Below are 18,558 nucleotides of genomic sequence, written 5' to 3'. Positions count from 1 at the left end.
GTTTCTTTTTCTCATATGAGAATATTAAAATAGTATTTTAAAAATATTGAATCAATAAATTCATTAAAAGTAAATGTTAAAATATATAAAATGATAATTAAAATATTTTAAAAATCTTTTGGGTAAAGATAACCATTTTTCATATTTGTTAAACAGGTTTTATCCTTTATATTTCTAGTTTTTAATTTGTTTGATTTTGCTTTTATTTAGAAATGCTTTAAATATTTTTGTTATCAAATTTGTTGTTCTTATTCTTTGTTTGCTTTTGTCAACTGCAAACTCTCATGCAGAAGTTTGATAAGCACTGAATCCAGTTTTCTCTGGCATTTGATTTAAGTAACGTTGCTCTGGAATTTTTTAGCATCATAAAAGCTGCATACTTTATTAATTTGAGCTTCATAAATCCTACCAGATTGCTGGTAGGAAAATGTATCAGCTACTGCTCTTTCAATTGTGTTTTTGTTTGTTTGTTTTGGGCTGCACTGGGTCTTAATTTCTGAACACGGGTTTTCTCTAGTTGCGGCGAGCGGGGGCTCTTCTTCGTTGCGGTGCATGGGCTTCTCCTTGTGATGGCTTCTCTTGTTGCAGAGCACAGGCTCTAGGCACACGGGCTTAAGTAGTTGCAGCACGTGGGCTCTAGAGTGCAGGCTCATTAGTTGTGGCACATGGGCTTAGTTGCTCCACGGCATGTGGGATTTTCCTGGACCAGGGAACGAACCTGGGTCCCGTGCATTGGCAGGTGGATTCTTAACCACTGTGCCAACAAGGAAGTCCCAGTTGTGTTTTTTGATTGAGGTGTTTGATATGCCAACTCCATTCCGACAGAGAAGCTCAACCAAATGGAGAAAGTACGAATGTATCTATAAAGTACTAAAGTTGCCACGCATCTCTCCCTATAGAAAAAATCACGTACTGGAAATATATAGAAGTTCCCTGCAAATTATAAAGATATCATAAACTCTGTCATCACTAAACAACTTAGAAAATAAGGTTTTTATATAATTGATTATATCCCTGCAAAGCTGTAATCATGGTTTTGAGACTTATTAATGTTTTAGCCTGAACTTTTTTGTTCTTTCATTAAATATACACAGTCCTTCATCTTTTCCTAGCATTTTCCACTGTGTACACTGATGGTTTTGACACAGATAATGTGGACCATTCATACACAAACCAGAGATGTTGTATCAACTAGAAAAGTGTGTAGAGAAAATGTGCCGAATCCATGCAAGAGATTAAAGAAAATAAATTTTTCCTCAATGCAGTTAGTTCTGTGAACAGAAAATTTTCTGGGTTTGATAATCAACTACTTAGGAGTTCCCTTTTTTTTAATATGATTTTTCTTCTCTCCTGTATTTCCTAACTCCATCCAACTGATAATCCGAAGTAGAAGTCTCAGAATTGTTTTCCCTCTGCCGTATCTTTCACCTCCAGTTATTTATCTGATGTCTTAAACTTCAGAAATGATTCCTTAGCTTGATCACTTCCCGGTAGCCCCTAAACTCAGCATCTGATCTTAGGTATGAACTTTTCCAAAGGTTGGCGATCTGCCTCTTTTTATTCTACCCTGTCCTCAGAAGAGTGCTGTCATCATTAAAAAAAAAAAAAAAATCTGCCTTTCACACTATTAGGAAACAGATGTTAAAAATTCCTAGTTGCCTACTGAAGAATGTCTAAATTGATTAGCCTAGTACAGAGAGTTTTGTCTGTTTTTACTATTTTACCTACATTACCTGTAACTTATTTTCTGAATATGTTTTCGTTTTACCCCTACCGTTGAATATTTTTTCTCTCTTATTTGTCAAATTATTGTTCAAATGTTAAACTTTCCCGGCCTCTTTCATTCAGAAACACTTACTTCTCTGCTCTGTGTTTTGTTCTGTATGTAGTTCTATTTATATAATTGTATGGAAAGTTGCTCTTTTCTTCCATCGTAAGATGAAGTAGATTTTAAAATGTTTTTATTAGAAAACAATTTATATGCTTATTATACAATCAAAACAAATGTATATAAGATCCATAATTGCTTGTACTTTGGAGTGAACCACTGTTAACACCTTGGTTGTAGTCTTCCAGGTCCTTTTTACTACACATGTGTATTGGATAATTTTGTTTGCAGTATACCTATATATATATTGCACTTTTCTTGGATTATATTGTGCATATGTTTTGGTTACTTAATATTTCTAAATTGAAATATATGAATATCTATCAGTAGTATAAGTCTACAACATTTAAAAATATTTAACTCTTTAGTAGAAGCAATGCATACACACAGTAAAAATAAATCGAAGTGAAAAATTAAGCATTTTTCTCTAAGACTTCCAGTTTTCTGGAATGGACTTACCCTATCATTCATCAGAATTCATCAGGATTTATTAGGCCAAAATTTGGAATAAGACTAATTTGCCCATTGATTCTCACTGCTATTTATTCTCTGTGCATATTATGCTGGAGGTTCTAGTGTGTGCACTAAGGCAGGAAAAAGAGGAGAAAACATTTTTTTCCTTATTCACAAATTATGACTATATATGTGTGGCAAAAACAGAAGAATCATTGCTGTTAATTAGAGATGTTGGCAACTTGATTGGATAAAAAAATTGATGTAAAGACTATATTTCTAAATACCAGCAACAAATAAAAATTAGGTTTAAACAAATATCATTTACAGTACTGTTAAAACATAGGAAGTATGAAGTCGTGACTATAAGAGATGAGCAGGATTTATGGCACAAATTATGAAACTAATAGATGTTAAAGACCTAAATAACTATACTGTGGTATATACCGTAATCATGGATTGGATAGTTGTTGGGGGCGGGGGCTTGCTTCATGGATCTTAGTTGTGCCCCATGTCGGCTACAAGTGGACAATTTAATATTGGAAAGATATCACTTTTCCTTGTGTGTGTGTGTGTGTGTGTGCGTGTGTGTGTTGTGTGTGTGTGTGTGTGTGTGTGTGTGTGTGTGTATAAAATTGCAATCCTAGTCAAAATTCTGACAAGTTATTTTTTGGAAATGGACATCTAGTTGTGCATTTATGTGGAGGTCCAAGAGGGCCAAGAATAGTCAAAGCACTCATGAAGAACATGAAGAGAGCACTTGTCCTTCCATTAAGACTGATAAAACAATAATATCTAAACAGAAATGGAATTTTTGCAGGGGTAGGCATATAGATCAATGAGTCAGAATAAAGAGCCCCCCCCTCCTTCTCTCTCTCTCTCTCTATACACACACACACACACATATAGTTGTCTGTCTATTTGTCTGTCTGTCAGTCTTTGGTAGTGGTGATGGTCATGGTAGTTACACAAGCGCTGAATTTCAAAATACTGTTTTAAAATTGTATATTTATTTCAGGTACCTTTAAGAAATTTATAAAAAATAAAACAGAGCTAAAAATGAAGAAACAATTTAAAAAAACCTTCCCTTCTTCTCCACTCCATACAGGGGCAAACACTAACAGTTTTTTTTTTTAAATTAAAAAAAATCAATTAATTTATTTTTGGCTGCGTTTGGGTCTTCGTTGCTGCGTGTGGGCTTTCTCTAGTTGCAGCGAGCAGGGGCTACTCTTCATTGGGGTGTGCAGGCTTCTCATTGCAGTGGCTTCTCTTGTTGCGGAACACGGGCTCTAGGCGTGGGGGCTCAGTAGTTGTGGCTCGCGGGCTTAGTTGCTTCGCGGCATGTGGGATCTTCCCGGAGCAGGGCTCAAACCAGTGTCCCCTGAATTGGCAGGCGGATTCTTAACCACTGTGCCACCAGGGAAGTCCAACAGTTTGTTTTTAATAGTTTACTGTTATAAATATAAATAATGTAGTTATGCCCCATTTTTTGAATTAACAGTTACTTATCTATTGACTCATCTGAAAGCTGAAGAATATAGTGCACATACACTGTTTTTTCTCCTTTTTCCTGCCTCATTGTCTTACTTATGTTATTTTAGATATTTTAATTTTTCTACTGACTTATTTATTTATTTGTTTATTTATTTATTTATTTTAAAGCTTAGGGAAAGTCAAGAGACTTCTTTGCAACAGGATGGAAATTTTATTTTATTTATTTATTTCAAATAAATAAATAAATTATTTTTGGTTCCGTTGGGTCTTCATTGCACACGGGCTTTCTCTAGTTGTGTCAAGTGGGGGCTACTCTTCCTTGCGGTGTGCAGGCTTCTCATTGCGCTGGTTTCTCTTGTTGCAGAGCACAGACTCTATGTGCACGAGCTTCAGTAGTTGTGGCACACGGGCTCAGTAGTTGTGGTGCATGGGCTTACTTGCTCTGCGGCATGTGGGCTCTTCCCAGACCAGGGATCAAACCCGTGTCCCCTGCATTGGCAGGCGGATTCTTAACCACTGCACCACCAGGGGAGTCCCGTGACTTTATGACTTTAAACAGTTTACTTAAAGCCTCTTTTTAAAAAGTTGGTCATTAACACGAGATACTTGTGGACTCTTCAAATGAAGGAATGAGAATAAGAAAACTTTTCATCTCTCCATTCTTCCATCTTCAAATGTCAGTGTTATAGATGATGTTTTTACCATCTGTTTTATAAGTATAATTAAATGTTACATATTTTATCTCTGCATAGATTCAAAAGTTGAAAACCAAACAAAACATCATTACTGAATAACTAAGTAGATATTTTTCTCTGTAGAACAAAGTAGTGTGATTGAATCAACTCTTAGAAGAGAAAATACAATCCTTTGTTATTAAAATTTGGACTATGTAAGGGAGAATTTTACATGAAAAAAATATAATAGACCCTCATTTAAATTTCTTTCAAAATACTTACACTTTTCCAAAGTCATACACAGTTGTCACTTTTTCCTTTTTTTTTTAAACCCCATGCAATTTTTTTTCTTCCTCCCTTTCTCCTTTCCTTTCTTTCTTTCTTTCCTGGCCATGCTGCAGGGCTTGTGGGATCTTAGTTTCTTAGTTCCCCGACCAGAGATTGAACCCGGGCCCTCAGCAGTGAAAGCACCAAGTCATAACCCTTGGACCATCAGGGAATTCCCCCTTATGTTTCTTTCTGATTTATACACCAGCATAGAATATAGTAGTTCTTTGTCTTTTAGCTTCCTGTATTAAGTCTGATGTTATTCTGATTCTTATTCCTTTTTATGTAGTGTGTTATTTTTCACCCCAGAAGCTTTTAAGGGTTTCTCTTAATATGAGAGTTCTGAAATTTAACAAGGTATGTCCAAGTATGGATTCCAGTCCCTACTTCCAAGTATAATTGCTTGGTGTTTAGAGATATCTGAGTATTTTATATATATATATATTTTCTCTTTTGACGACTTCTTTTTTTCCTAGTGTTTCTTTCTTACCCTTTATTATCTCTGTTCTCCTTTTCTGTCATTCATGTTAAATGGATCTTGGACCATCTAATTCATTCTCTGTTCCTTTTAAGTTTTCTTTCATACTTTTCATCTCTTACATTTTTGATCCAATTTCTGGGTATTTTTCTTAATTTGAGTTTCGTTCTCTTCATCTTTTTAAAATCTGTGTCCATTTTAATTGCTTAGGTCATTGATTCAACTATTAATTTAAAAAATTCAATGGTGGTAAAGTTAATTTATAGCAACTCTGTTATTCTCTAATTGTTCTTTTGTCATATAACTAGACAGGTAGGTTTCCCCGAATTGTCTCTGAGAAAAAACTAGGCAGAAGGTGAAAAACAGTGTGAGAGCTCCTCAAAAAGTTAGACTTAGGGTTACCATTTGACCCAGTAGTTCTACTCCTACGTATATACCTAACAGAAATGAAAATGTTATATCTGCACAAAACCTTGTACATGAATGTTCCTAGCAGCATTATTCCCAATAGCCAAAAGATGAAAGCAACCCAAGTGTCCATTGTTGGATGAAGGGATAAACAAAATATGGTATATCTATAATGGAATGTTATTCAGCAATAAAGAGGAATAAAGTACTTATATATGCGTAGCATATATGAATCATGATAACATTATGCTAAGTGAAAGAATCCAGTCAACAATGCCATACACATATATATTATTCCATTTATGTAAAATGTCCAGAATAAGTAGAAATACAGAAGATAGAAAGTAAATTAGTGTTTGTTTAGGTTGGGGGAAGATGATGTAAGATTGGGTTTTGATAGCTAAAGGGTATGGAATTTCTTTTTGAGTTAATGAAAATATTCTAAAATTGATAGTGATGATGGTTACAGAAGTATAAGTATATTTTAAATGATCAGATTGTAGGCTTCATATGGTTGAATTGTATGATATGTGAATTATATCTCAATAAAGCTGTTATCAAAAAAAAAGAAAAAGGCAGGCGAGGAATCTACACAGTTGTTAGATAAAAGAGGACTCTTTCATGACAGATTAGAGCATTTAAACAGATCTGACTCTTGTGGGTAAGGTAGGAGTGGTTGGGCAGCTACCCTCGTGTACCAAATACAGTATTTAAAGAAATTGCTCTTGCTGTTATGTCTCCTGTCACTGCTTTGTCAATTCTGTTACATTAGCTTTCTGTTAAATTAGAATTTGTTATTTCTCAAATTCGTTGTCTGTGCATGGCATCTTTCCTTGATTTGTGGTGCTGTTATACTTTTGTTCATTTTCATATATAAAAAACATACTTTTTGACATTCAGTCAGATTTGGAAGGGGAAGCAAGCATATGCTTCCTCTTCCATCTTGAAATGTGAGGTTCTATAATTTTTATACCCCTTGAACTAATTTTACATATAATATTAATAAGCAAAATTTTGGTTTCTGTAGAAAACTCTTAGTTGACTGGAATGAGGAGAAATACACTGATTTCTATGTGTTTGTAATTAACAAGTAATTCTGAGATTGCAGTTCTGAATTTGACTAACCAGTGAGTTGTATGTGACCTTTGTTGGACAGTCTGCTCAAATACTTTATGCCTCACTTTCCTTGTTTGTTAAATAAAGGCATTCTGTTTATCCCTTTTAGTTTTAAAATTGATCATGTTTACAGTTGACCCTTGAACAACATAGGTTGAACTGTGTTGGATCCACTTAATACGTGGATTTTTTTTTCAATAAATATAGTTTACAGGTCTTTAAGTGTGGGGAAAAGTTTGTGTTTGGTTAGAGATCACAGTATGTGGAATCAAAAGAACTAGAGTTTGAGTCCTGACTTTATCCAAACTGCTTTAGCATCCTGCCCTTGGGTGAGTCATTTATCAATTCCTTTATTTTTGAGGCAGAGATAACTGTTCCCGAGTTTTTCCACAGAGGGATGGGGGATTGGTGTGTTGACACCCTTCTTCCCCTTCTATCCTGCCTGAACAACTCGCAGTGGAAGAGCTTCACATAACTTTTACAGTCTGCCTTCAGTGTCCATGGTTTTACATCCATGGATTCAACTAACTGTGGATTGTGTTATACTGAAGTATGCAGGTATTTATTGAAAAAAAAATTGAAAAATATAGGAGCTAATAGTACCCACCTCATAAAGTTGTGAGCATTTTAAAAAATGATGATTTGGATAAAATGTTTAAAACAATAACTTTTGGCACACATAATAAATATTATGTAAATGTTAGCTGTGGAACCTCACCCTAAAACGTCAGAGGGTTCTGAAATCCTGTAAGTTTTAGAAAAACTGAATAATAGTCAAACAGGTTTCTTTGTTTCAGATATCTCAATGCCTTTAATATGCTGATATGCACTATGAAAATTCAAGATGGAAATAGAGTACACACATTTCCTACGCTTATTTGATCACATAATCCTTTTTCTCTAGACCGTCTTGCAAAGCTAGTGTTCTTTTTATTTATTTTTTATTTTTTGTGGTACGTGGGCCTCTCACTGTTGTGGCCTCTCCCGCTGCGGAGCACAGGCTCCGGACGCGCAGGCTCAGCGGCCGTGGCTCACGGGCCCAGCCACTTCGCGGCATGTGGGATCTTCCCGGACCTGGGCACGAACCTGCGTCCCCTGCATCGGCAGGCAGACTCTCAGCCACTGCGCCGCCAGGGAAGCCCGCTAGTGTTCTTTTTAAACCATAATAGTCTAGAACCATATTGGTCCAGTAAGGTAGCGGCTAGCCTTGAGGTTATAGATACTCAAATTTAAGTTAATAAAGTTAAATAAAATTTAAAATTTTATTTAAAATAAAACTCGTCAGTCACGCTAGCCACCTTTCAAGCGTTCAATGGCCACGTGTGGCTAGTGGCTGTCAAACTGGACGCACAGATACAGAACATTCCCAAAGGAGTCAGAAAGTTCTGTTGGATGGTGCTGGTAGAATTTGATAACAAAAACTAAGTAAACGATAGAGTATATAGTTGGTTTACTGTAATTTTAGTAGCTATAATAAATTTAGGCCCATCTAGTTCTTCCCGAAATATTATAGTTATTTGATTCTTAGTCATTGGAAGAAATTAATGATGATGGAATGCAGAAGACTATAACTTAAGGAAAGTTCTTGAGAAAGTGAGAAAGGATGGTGTTGCTGTAGCAACAACAAACTGGGTGGCCTACATCAGAAATTTATTCTCTCAGTATTCTTGGGAGGCAGAAGTCTGAAATCAAGGTGATAGCATGGTTGCACTCCTTGTGACCAGCCTAGGGGAGAATCCTTCCTTGCCTCTTTCAGCTTTTGGTGGGTGTTGGCATTCCTTGGCTTCCTTGGCATATGGCCATATCACTCCAATCTCTGTCTCCATCTTCACCTGGTCTTCTCCTCTCTGTCTTCTCTTTTGTCCGTTGTAAGAAGACCTGGCATTGGATTTAGGGTTCACCTGGGTAATTATGTCTGCAAAGACCCTTTTTTCAAATAAGATTACATTCACAGGTTCTGGGGGGACATATCTTTTTGGAGAAATTGGCTTTTGAAAGTGGAATGGCCTCAAACGAACATGGCAGTTGATCACTGTATGTTTACTTTGTCTATTCATTCTTCCTCTCTCCTCCAATCTCTCATATCACTCTTAGTTGTTACATAGTTCAGAAAGTAATTAGAAGAGAACATTTCCTAAACTACCGCAACTAGCCACCTATCTGCATCTGGGACTGTGTACTTTGTTTTCTCTCCTGTTAGTATTAGGTGAATATTATTAGTGGTATACAAATACTGCTGTTAACATTTTGGCAGGTTTGCTAATTGTGTTTATTGGCATCTTAGGGTTTTATAGATGGGATCTGAAGGCAATTGGAAGTATGGAAGTGGGTATAATAACTGTGTTTTTCCTACTCCTAATGTAACCATTTCTGTATTTATCTCTTTTTATATTTTGAAGTTCTGTGAAATGTTTAATTTGAGTAAAAAGATCTACTTCCATACTTAAAAATTTAAAGTTTTGAAAATACTTTCCAAGAGTGGCATCTTTTTTGAATACTCTATTCACATCCCAATCTCTCTCTTCTTTGACTGATCTTCTGTAGCACTTGCTGTCTACGTTGCATACATTTTGTTGGTTGATAACTTGGTATTTAAAATTTTTCTTTTTCATGTGTATTCATCCTTTTGTTCCCTCCAAGGTCGTAAATCCTTTGAAATTAAAGTCTATACGTATGCCCTTTGGTTATCTCCGACAGCATCTAACATGTTAGAGACATGTAGTAGGGAATATTGACTTATGATCTGGATTATTAAAATGCTATGTAGTTTGAGACTTATTAGAATCAATATCCATAGCCCGTTGTCTGGGTACGTGTAATTTAGGGGTTTATATGGATCATCTTGTATGAAAAGTTTTATGTATAGTTAGTATATGTATTTTCCTGAAGAGAAGTTCTCTAGCTTTTATCAGATGCCAAAGTAATGACGTATCAAAGGTTTAGTTCATCTCTCTCTGTCCCTATATTTGGCAGATACAGAAATTGTGTCACTAAGCAACTTTCCTAGAATCATACAACCCAATGTAATTTCCCAATTCTTTAAGTTATAAAGTAATAGCCTTTATGATATCTAAAACTTTTAGAACTTATTAGAATATACATTTGTAAGGATTTTAGAGTTCAGTACTTAATATAGGAAGATATGCATTGCTTATAAATAATAATTTATAAAGTTATTTTTATCTTCTGTTTAGTTTAATGGCTAATTATGGTCAGCCTATATATTTTAAACTCTTATAGTTGTACACTTGTGGAAAAAATTTCTTAAGTATGGAAATTTAGCAAAGTTGTTTTTTATACAACATTTTAATTCATTTATTCAACATAATTATGTAGTTCAAAAAGTTTCACTAAATGTGATTTAACGAACTTCTAATCAGAAAAATTTGCATTGTGACAACTGACAAATGCTAACTTACTTTTTTCTACTGTGATTTCCTTTTAGGTTTGATGAACTTGTAAAAAAATTCAAAGTTGAATATCATGCTGGTGGCTCTACCCAGAATTCAATTAAAGTGGCCCAGGTTGGTTAATTATTTTAAAGGTGATAAAGAAATGGATTCAGAATGATTCTAGACTTTTGGTCATTGTGCATAATAATTCCAATCTATATTTGTTGCTATAGAATATTTCTGTTGGTTTTGAATGTTTATTATTCATTTCTTCTTAATTTCCTGTGGAATCCTTTGATTATTATTTTATATTTCATGTTATTGATTTGTAGAAATTCTGCATATTTTATAGATAGTATTCTTTTTTATTCTATAAATTCGAAATATTCCTTATTTGTCATTTGTACTTTAACTCTGCTTATCATGTCTTTTACTTTTCCAAAGTTCTTAGTTTTTTTAAATATAGTTAAACTTTATGGCTTCTGCATTTCATATAATACTTAGAATGGAATTCTTACAACAAGATACTATAAGTTTTCTTGTTGTATATATAAATACATATATACCTATATATCTACATAGTTGTATGTATGTATGTATAAATTTATGTATCTGTGTCTATATCTATATACGTCTTCCAGAGGGTAATTGGATAAACTCATTTTGACGTATACTCTTCAAGTTACCAGCGTGACCTAATTTTAAGTGGGAGCGTTAGTGTTCTATTTAAAGTTCCAATTATGAAGGACATGAAAAAGCTTTACAAACTTCTGGTTCTTGCCTCTACGATTTGTAAACTAGCTCAAAATCCCACTAACTGCAGTCAAAGGTCAACTCTGATGGACTCAGGTCATTTTGATTTTTTTATTGATTAATGCTTTCCCTTTGAATTGTAATTATGGGCCAGAGAAGTGGAAAATTGACAAACAAAGGTTGAACAATTTCTGGTTTTTTAAACTAACTTTTATTAGATTTAGACTTACACTGTATAATTATCCTGCATACTTCCAAAGCTCAAATTTAATCATAGTATTAAAATATTGTAGGTTGTAAAATATTGTGTGTAGTGGCCTGAGGAGATGAGGTCTTTGTATTTGTCAGCTGATTTTGTTTGTTTGTTTGTTTAACATTCCGGTGGCCACTTTGTGAGCTCAGGTTAATGGAAAGAAGACAGTTTACTTCTGTATTAGTTTTCTCAGGCTGCCGTAACAAAATACCACTGACTGGTTAGCTTCAACAACAGAAATTTATTTTATTACAGTTTTGGAGGCTGATGCCATCTAAGATGAAGGTGCTGTCAGGTTTGGTTTCTCGTGAGGCCTCCTTCCTGGCTTGTAGATGGCTGCCTTCTCACTATGTCTTCATGTGGAGGTGGGGTAGTAGGGGGAGCGTTCGGTTCTCCAGGAACCAAATCAACTGTATCTTAGTCTTGGATTTTCCAGCCTCCAAAAAAATTTTTTTTGTTGTTCAAGCCATGCAGTCTATAATATTTTGTTATGGCAGCCTGGGCGGACTAAGACAAGTTATATACCCAAAAGAATTGAAAGCAGGGTGTGGAAGACATACATGTAAACCCATGTTCATAGCAGCATTATATTCACAATAGCTAAAATGTGGAAGCAACCCAAATGTCCTTCAGTGAATGAATGGATAAACAAAATGTGATATATGCACACAATGGTATATTTTTCAACCTTAAAAAATAAGGAAATTCTACCACATACTACAATATGGGTGAATCTTGAGCATATATAGTAAGTGAAATAACCCAGTCACAGAAGGACTAATGATGATGATTCCAGTTATATGAGGTACCTAGGTTAGTCAAATTCATAGAGATGGGAAGTAGAATGGTGGTTGCCAGGAGTTGTGGGAGGGGGAAATGAAGAGTTACTGCTTAATGGGAATAGCGTTTCAGTTTTACAAGATGAAAAGAGTTGTAGAGATAAATAGTGGTGATCGTTGTACAACAATGCAAATGTACTGTATGCTTTAAAATGATTAAAAAGGTAAATTTTGTATATACCTGTTTTACTACATTTAAAAAATAAATCGAAAATAGATTCTAGGAATGCTTCAAAAGGGAGTGATATCAACTTGATTCAAGTTACAAATTTCATTTGTTTATTCAATAATCAGTGAGGCGACATAACAAGTCAAAAGCATGGGCTTGCTCTTGGGGCCATGGGAGTCCATTAGAACTGGGTTTGAGTTCAAGCTTTGTCACTTTATTGGCTATGAAAGCATGAGCAACTTTTATGGGCCTTTCACCTGTAAATGGAGGTTAATGCTTATTGCAGGTGGAAGTTGTAAGGATTTATGAGATAATGAATGTTTTAAAAAATTATGCTTCTTTTTGTTTTAATTAATTTATTTATTTATTAATTTTTTTTGGCGGTGTTGGTCTTTGTTGCTGCGCACAGGCTTTCTCCAGTGGCAGTGCACGGGCTTTCTCTAGTTGCGGTGAGCGGGGGCTACTCTTCATTGCAGTGTGCAGGCTTCTCATTGCAGTGGCTTCTCTTGTTGCAGAGCACGGGGTCTAGGCATACGGGCTTCTGTAGTTGTGGCACGTGGGTTCAGCAATTGTGGCTTGCGGGCTCTAGAGTGCCGGCTCAGCAGTTGTGGCGCACGGGCTTAGTTGCTCCTTGGCATGTGGGATCTTCCCCGACCAGGGCTCGAACTCGTGTCCCCTGCATTGGCAGGCAAACTCTTAACCACTGCACCACCAGGGAAGTCCCTATCCTACTTTTCAAAAGAAAGTTTGGAAAGTTTGGAAAGGGCTTTTTTCCCCCCCATTTTTCTGAATTTTCTTCATCTTAACAGAATGTAAATTTACCCATTCATGGACAGAACAACCAGTTTTTTGGCTCTTATTCACATAAAAATACTTATTTCAATCTAGTCTTCAGTTGAACATCTTGTTTGGGTTTTTAGTTCCCCTACTATTTTGAGAGGGCTTTTCTTTTACATCTGATTGATGATTCAACTACATAATTGCCCAGTTATAATTTATGACTCGGGTAACCACAGAGTTTTGAAAAACATTCCTTTAGAAGTACTTTTCTTTAGAAGGAGAATTCTTCAGATTTTCCTTGGCAGTCATTAATAGGAAGAACTGATTCCTTTGTACATAAAGCAGATATTTGTTGGGCATCTGCTATGTGCTAGTCATTGTGCTAGGTAGTAGCTGGTAACATAAGCTATGTCATCTAAATTTTAAGTAAAATGTGATAAAATATTTAGAGCCTTAAGTGAACAATCTTGATATAATCTTGCTTGAATCTATTGTGGTGAATGAACGAGGTTGAGCTTTACGCTGTTTAAGAAGTCTATCCAGGGATAGCCCATCCGGGAAGGTTCTGGTTTTTGTTTTCTGTTAATGCACTTGATTGGTTGATTTTGGGGTTTTGTCTTCTTTTCTTATTCATTTATGTTCTCCTTCACCTCTGAGAACAACTGGATTACAGTCTTCCATTTTCTCTATCACTCTAGGTTACTGAAAAAGCAAATACTGCACAACAAATACCAGTTCAGTGTGGCTACACTAACTGAATGTATGCTAGGTGCTGTGAACTGTAGATCTAAAATTAGGGCCAAGAATAAGAGTAAGAATTCAGTCATCATCAAAGTATTCATAAACCATTTTTTTTACGATTTTTAAAATTTTTTGATGTGGACCATTTTTAAAGTTGTTACTGAATTTGTTACAATATTGCTTCTGTTTTATGTTTTGGTTTATTGGGTGCAAGGCATGTGGGATCCTAGCTCCCAGACCAGGGATTGAACCTGCACCCCCTGCATTGGAAGGCAAACTCTTAACTGTTGGACCGCCAGGGAAGTCCCCATAAACCATTTAATTCTATATGTTTTTCGTTAGCATATGCCACCTGTAATACGTGTTTTTTGTTACAGGTATTTTGAAAATAGTTCAGTTCTTCTGTAAAGACAAGAATAATAACAAGGTAGATGAAATTCATAGATAGTAACCTGGTAGGTTTTAAGACTGAGGCAAAACTCATAGGATATTTTAAGTATAGATAGTAAATAAACAAGTAGCTTGGGAAACAGGCAAAGTTGATACAATTTGTTAAATATAAATAGCAAGTAAGTTTGTTACCTGTAAGACTGCTAAAGACAGAATAAAGAAAACCTGTGTTGTAACAAACAAGAGTATTACTGATACACAGAAAGAGATGGAAAGACCATATTATGATCATATACCACTAGGCTCACTTCTCCAAAGATCACTCATTAGTGAAACTTACTATGTTATCATTCTAACCCCCACATGCATATAACCCAGGAAAAGCAAATAAAGCCATGACTGTTCAGGCTCTTTTCCAAAGTGTTCCTGATTTTTAATATCTCCCAGGGACTCCTGTCTGTAGGCCCCCTTGCTCAAACTGTGGCCCTGTTCTCATAATGATACCATCATCATCAGGGAAGGCAGATGAGGTGAAAAGCAGATGATGTTTGAACATTCAGGCAGTGTGGTCCTTATACTTGTTTGCACCCTGTGTGTTAACTTACTCCAACTCTCTCCCTTGCTTCTTGTGTGTTTTAAATGGATACATCTGTGTTAAGCATCTTAATTTGGTTGGTAGGCCCTTTCCGTTCTGTGTCCTCTGGGATAGTTTGCTTACTTGGAGTCTACCAGGGCTTTAAGATAATTTCCCCATATCACACCAGGTTTAGATCGATTTTTCCTTGTTCGGTAGTTTAACAACAATAACTCTCATGGTAGCTATGGAAAAATATGCTGAAACATTGAAAGAGAATGTTATTTGGCAAAAATCATCACCTCTATAAAAGAAGAACTGGAAGTCATATGAAGAGTAAAGGTTAACATTGACAATGTAGAGCTCATTCTGTCAGATCTTACCAACAATCATACTTTGATATATCAAGTGATGTGACAAATCATGTCAACAAGAAAATGTTCCCATTAGCTCTTAGATAATTTAATTTGTTAAAACATGTTTTTGAAGATTTTAATGAAACCACAAGCAACATAAAGCAGTATTGTTGATATCATGTCCAAATATAATTTCTAGACTTTTCTCATCTACATATTTGACAGACAGTGCAAATTTAAATTTTGACAAATTCTATTCAGTATAAACTTATTAATGAAAATATTTTATCTTCTAAATATCCTGTACACCTTGTATACAACACTGCTAAAAAAAAGGGATGTGATATGCTTACCTATGATATTGATGCTTTCATAGTGAACATTTTTGGTCACTTTTCAGTTTTTTAAAAAAGTACAGATGCACTTAATGTGATTTTTGACTTAAAAAAAATGGAAGGAGATAGCCTCCTTGGACATGTGCCTAAAGATGGCTATAATTGTTGCTGGACCTAGAAAATATGTCCTGCACTATAATATTTTTAGAATGTGAGACAAGAAGAATGTCGTTATCTAATGTGGCAATACATTGAAGATGAGAATGCAGAGAAAGATTACAGTAAAACAAAAATTTATATGCCATTTCTCCAAAAGTGTTTGATGATATTTGAAGAGGCCATAAGGAGGCTAGGAAAAACTCATACAACAAACAAATGATTCATTTTTGTGTAATATGACTGCTTTATATCTCAAGAGGGGGGAAAGTTTACTATAGAAGGGCAGCCAACTTAAATAGGGCTTTCTCAATGTCTTTACTAAAACTGTAAGTTACTTGGACTCCAACTTTGATAACAGAAATTGCAATCACCATTGTGGTTTGGAATATTTTGAAATAATGTTCATTTTAGGCATGGATAGTATATGTAATGAATCTGTAAATGCAAAGGACATGATTGAATAAGCAGTTGGAATACCAGAACAAGAATTTAGATAGATTCAAGGTAGATGAATATTTTGTAGAGCTAGAAACTAATTCTTGTATATCTAAATGCCTGCTATTGCTAGTAAATAAAATCCTAAGTATTCCATGCTCAAATGCTTTTGTTGAAAGAATGTTTAGCTTGATGTCATCATGTTGGACTGACACCAAGAATGTGGAGATAACAGCAGAACCATAAGTCAAAGTGAAATTTACTTTTAACTATATTCAGTTTTACCACACATTAAAGAAGGTATCCTATGGTTTTAATCAGTTCAAAGAAGTATTATTGGAAAGGAAACACACAGAGTTAAAATATTCTTTTATTTCATGGGACAAAAAGGAACACGTCATTGTTATTTTTTTCTAAATTTTGGTAACATCTGTTTAATCCAACTGTACTTACTCTTCTTTTTAAAAATCTTATATTTATGTATGTTAAGAACATACAATATGGCCTGTAGAAATTTAAATATGTAAAAAGAGTTTTAAAAAGTTAAAATAAGTTGCTATATTTATTTAAACAAAAGAAATGATTGTTATGTTTTCCCATACATACACTGTTTAGTTAGTCCTTCTTTTAATTATTACTAATTGCCACTTGTTAATTATTCATATTGTTTCATTTAAATAATAGCACTTATGTAACAGAAAAGGAAATAATACAGAATAGTATATAATTTCAGTTAAGCACTGAAATAATAACCATGGACTGGGTGGCTTAAACAAGAGAAACTAATTTTCTCACAGATCAAGGAAGCTTAGAAGTCTAAGATCAAGGTGTTGGCTACTATGGTTTCTTCAGGGTCCCTTCTTCTCTTGCTGCTTCTTCAAATATTTGTTCTTCTGTGCATACACTTCGTGTCTCTGTGTATGTTCCTATTAATTCTTATAAAGACACCAGTTAGATTGGATTAGGGCCTAACATAAATGCCTCATTTTAACTTAATGACTCCTTTAAAGCCCCAATCTCCAAATATAGTTGCATTCTGAAATCTTGGAGGTTAGGGCTTCAACATATGAGTTTTGGGAGGACACAGTTAGTCCATGACAAGTACTCATTTGTTTATATTTTTAAATTTTTGGTAGTATACCATTTTGATTCCCATCTTATTTACTTTTTTGTATGTGTTTTAGTTATTTTCTTGGTTAATTTGGGGATTACAATTAACATTCTAAATTTATAACAACCTAGTTTGAATAGTACCAACTGAGTTTCAGTGGCATAAACACTGTGCCCCTTTATATCTCCATCCTCCACCTTTATATTGTTGTTGTTTCTGATTATATCTTTATACATTGTGTGCTCGTTAACACAGATTTATAATTATTGTATAATTCATTTTACCTTTTAAATCCTCTAGGAATAAAAGAGGAGTTGCAGACCAAAAGTGTGGTAATACTGGCTTTTTTTTTTTTTTGCCTTAGAATTCTTCATTAATTTTCTTCTTCAGGCACTACTTGGCCATTTTAAAGGCACATCAAGTTTCTTTTTAATGTCTTTATTGGAGTATAATTGCTTTACAATGGTGTGTTAGTTTCTGCTTTATAACAAAGTGAATCAGCTATACATACACATATGTCCCCATATCTCTTCCCTCTTGTGTCTCCCTCCCTCCCACCCTCCCTATCCCACCCCTCTAGGTGGTCACAAAGCACCGAGCTGATCTCCCTGTGCTATGCAGCTGCTTCCCACTAGCTAGCTATTTTACGTTTGGTAGTGTATATATGTCCATGCCACTCTCTCACTTTGTCACAGCCTACCCTTCCCCCTCCCTGTATCCTCAAGTCCATTCTCCAGTAGGTATGTGTCTTTATTCCCATTTTGCCCCTAGGTTCTTCATGACCTTTTTTATTTTTAGATTCCATATATATGTGTTAGCATACAGTATTTGTTTTTCTCTTTCTGACTTACTTCACTCTGTTCAGCCACTATGGAGAACAGTGTGAAGGTTCCTTAAAAAACTAAAAATAGAACTACCATACAACCCAGCAATCCCACTACTGGGCGTATACCCTGAGAAAACCATAATTCGTAAAGAGTCACGTACCAAAATGTTCATTGCAGCTCTGTTTACAATAGCCAGGACATGGAAGCAACCTAAGTGTCCATCAACAGATGAATGGGTAAAGAAGATATGGCACATATATACAATACTGCTTTTTTCTGACTCGTATTTTTCAGAAGCCTCATGACCAGCTACCTGTGGTATTCCTATATTGTTTTAAGTTATATAAGTTCACTATTAAGTTTCCTGCAAATTGATTTACTGATCTTTCTAATGTTCTATACCTGTTAAAAATTAGTCATTTTTGCATATGTTCTGGGCAGCTAATCAAATATTTTAAGTGCCTTCTCAGTCTTTGTTACCTGAAGTATAAGTAGATCATCGTTGGAATCAATTATTTCTTCTTCCTCTCCTCCCCCAAAGTGTTGAGGCTATATGGATTTTTATGATTTGCTATTCAATAATAAAAAGTAAACATTTTCTTATTA

At 35.0% G+C, this 18,558-nt stretch overlaps 1 protein-coding gene across 10 annotated transcripts in view; it reads left to right on the top strand.

Annotated features, from left to right (window-relative positions):
- ADK (adenosine kinase) overlaps positions 1–18,558 on the top strand; it is a 483,942-nt gene that overhangs the window by 166,573 nt on the left and 298,811 nt on the right. For all 10 annotated transcript variants that reach the window (XM_019936015.3, XM_073793430.1, XM_019936011.3 and 7 more), the window contains one exon: positions 10,284–10,362. In XM_019936015.3, the coding sequence (XP_019791574.1) occupies positions 10,284–10,362 (79 nt within the window). The remainder of the gene's footprint in view (positions 1–10,283; positions 10,363–18,558) is intronic.

The sequence above is a fragment of the Tursiops truncatus genome, chromosome 16, assembly GCF_011762595.2.
Source record: "Tursiops truncatus isolate mTurTru1 chromosome 16, mTurTru1.mat.Y, whole genome shotgun sequence".
Lineage (NCBI taxonomy): Eukaryota > Metazoa > Chordata > Mammalia > Artiodactyla > Delphinidae > Tursiops > Tursiops truncatus.
This window is presented reverse-complemented; position numbering and strand designations above follow the sequence as displayed.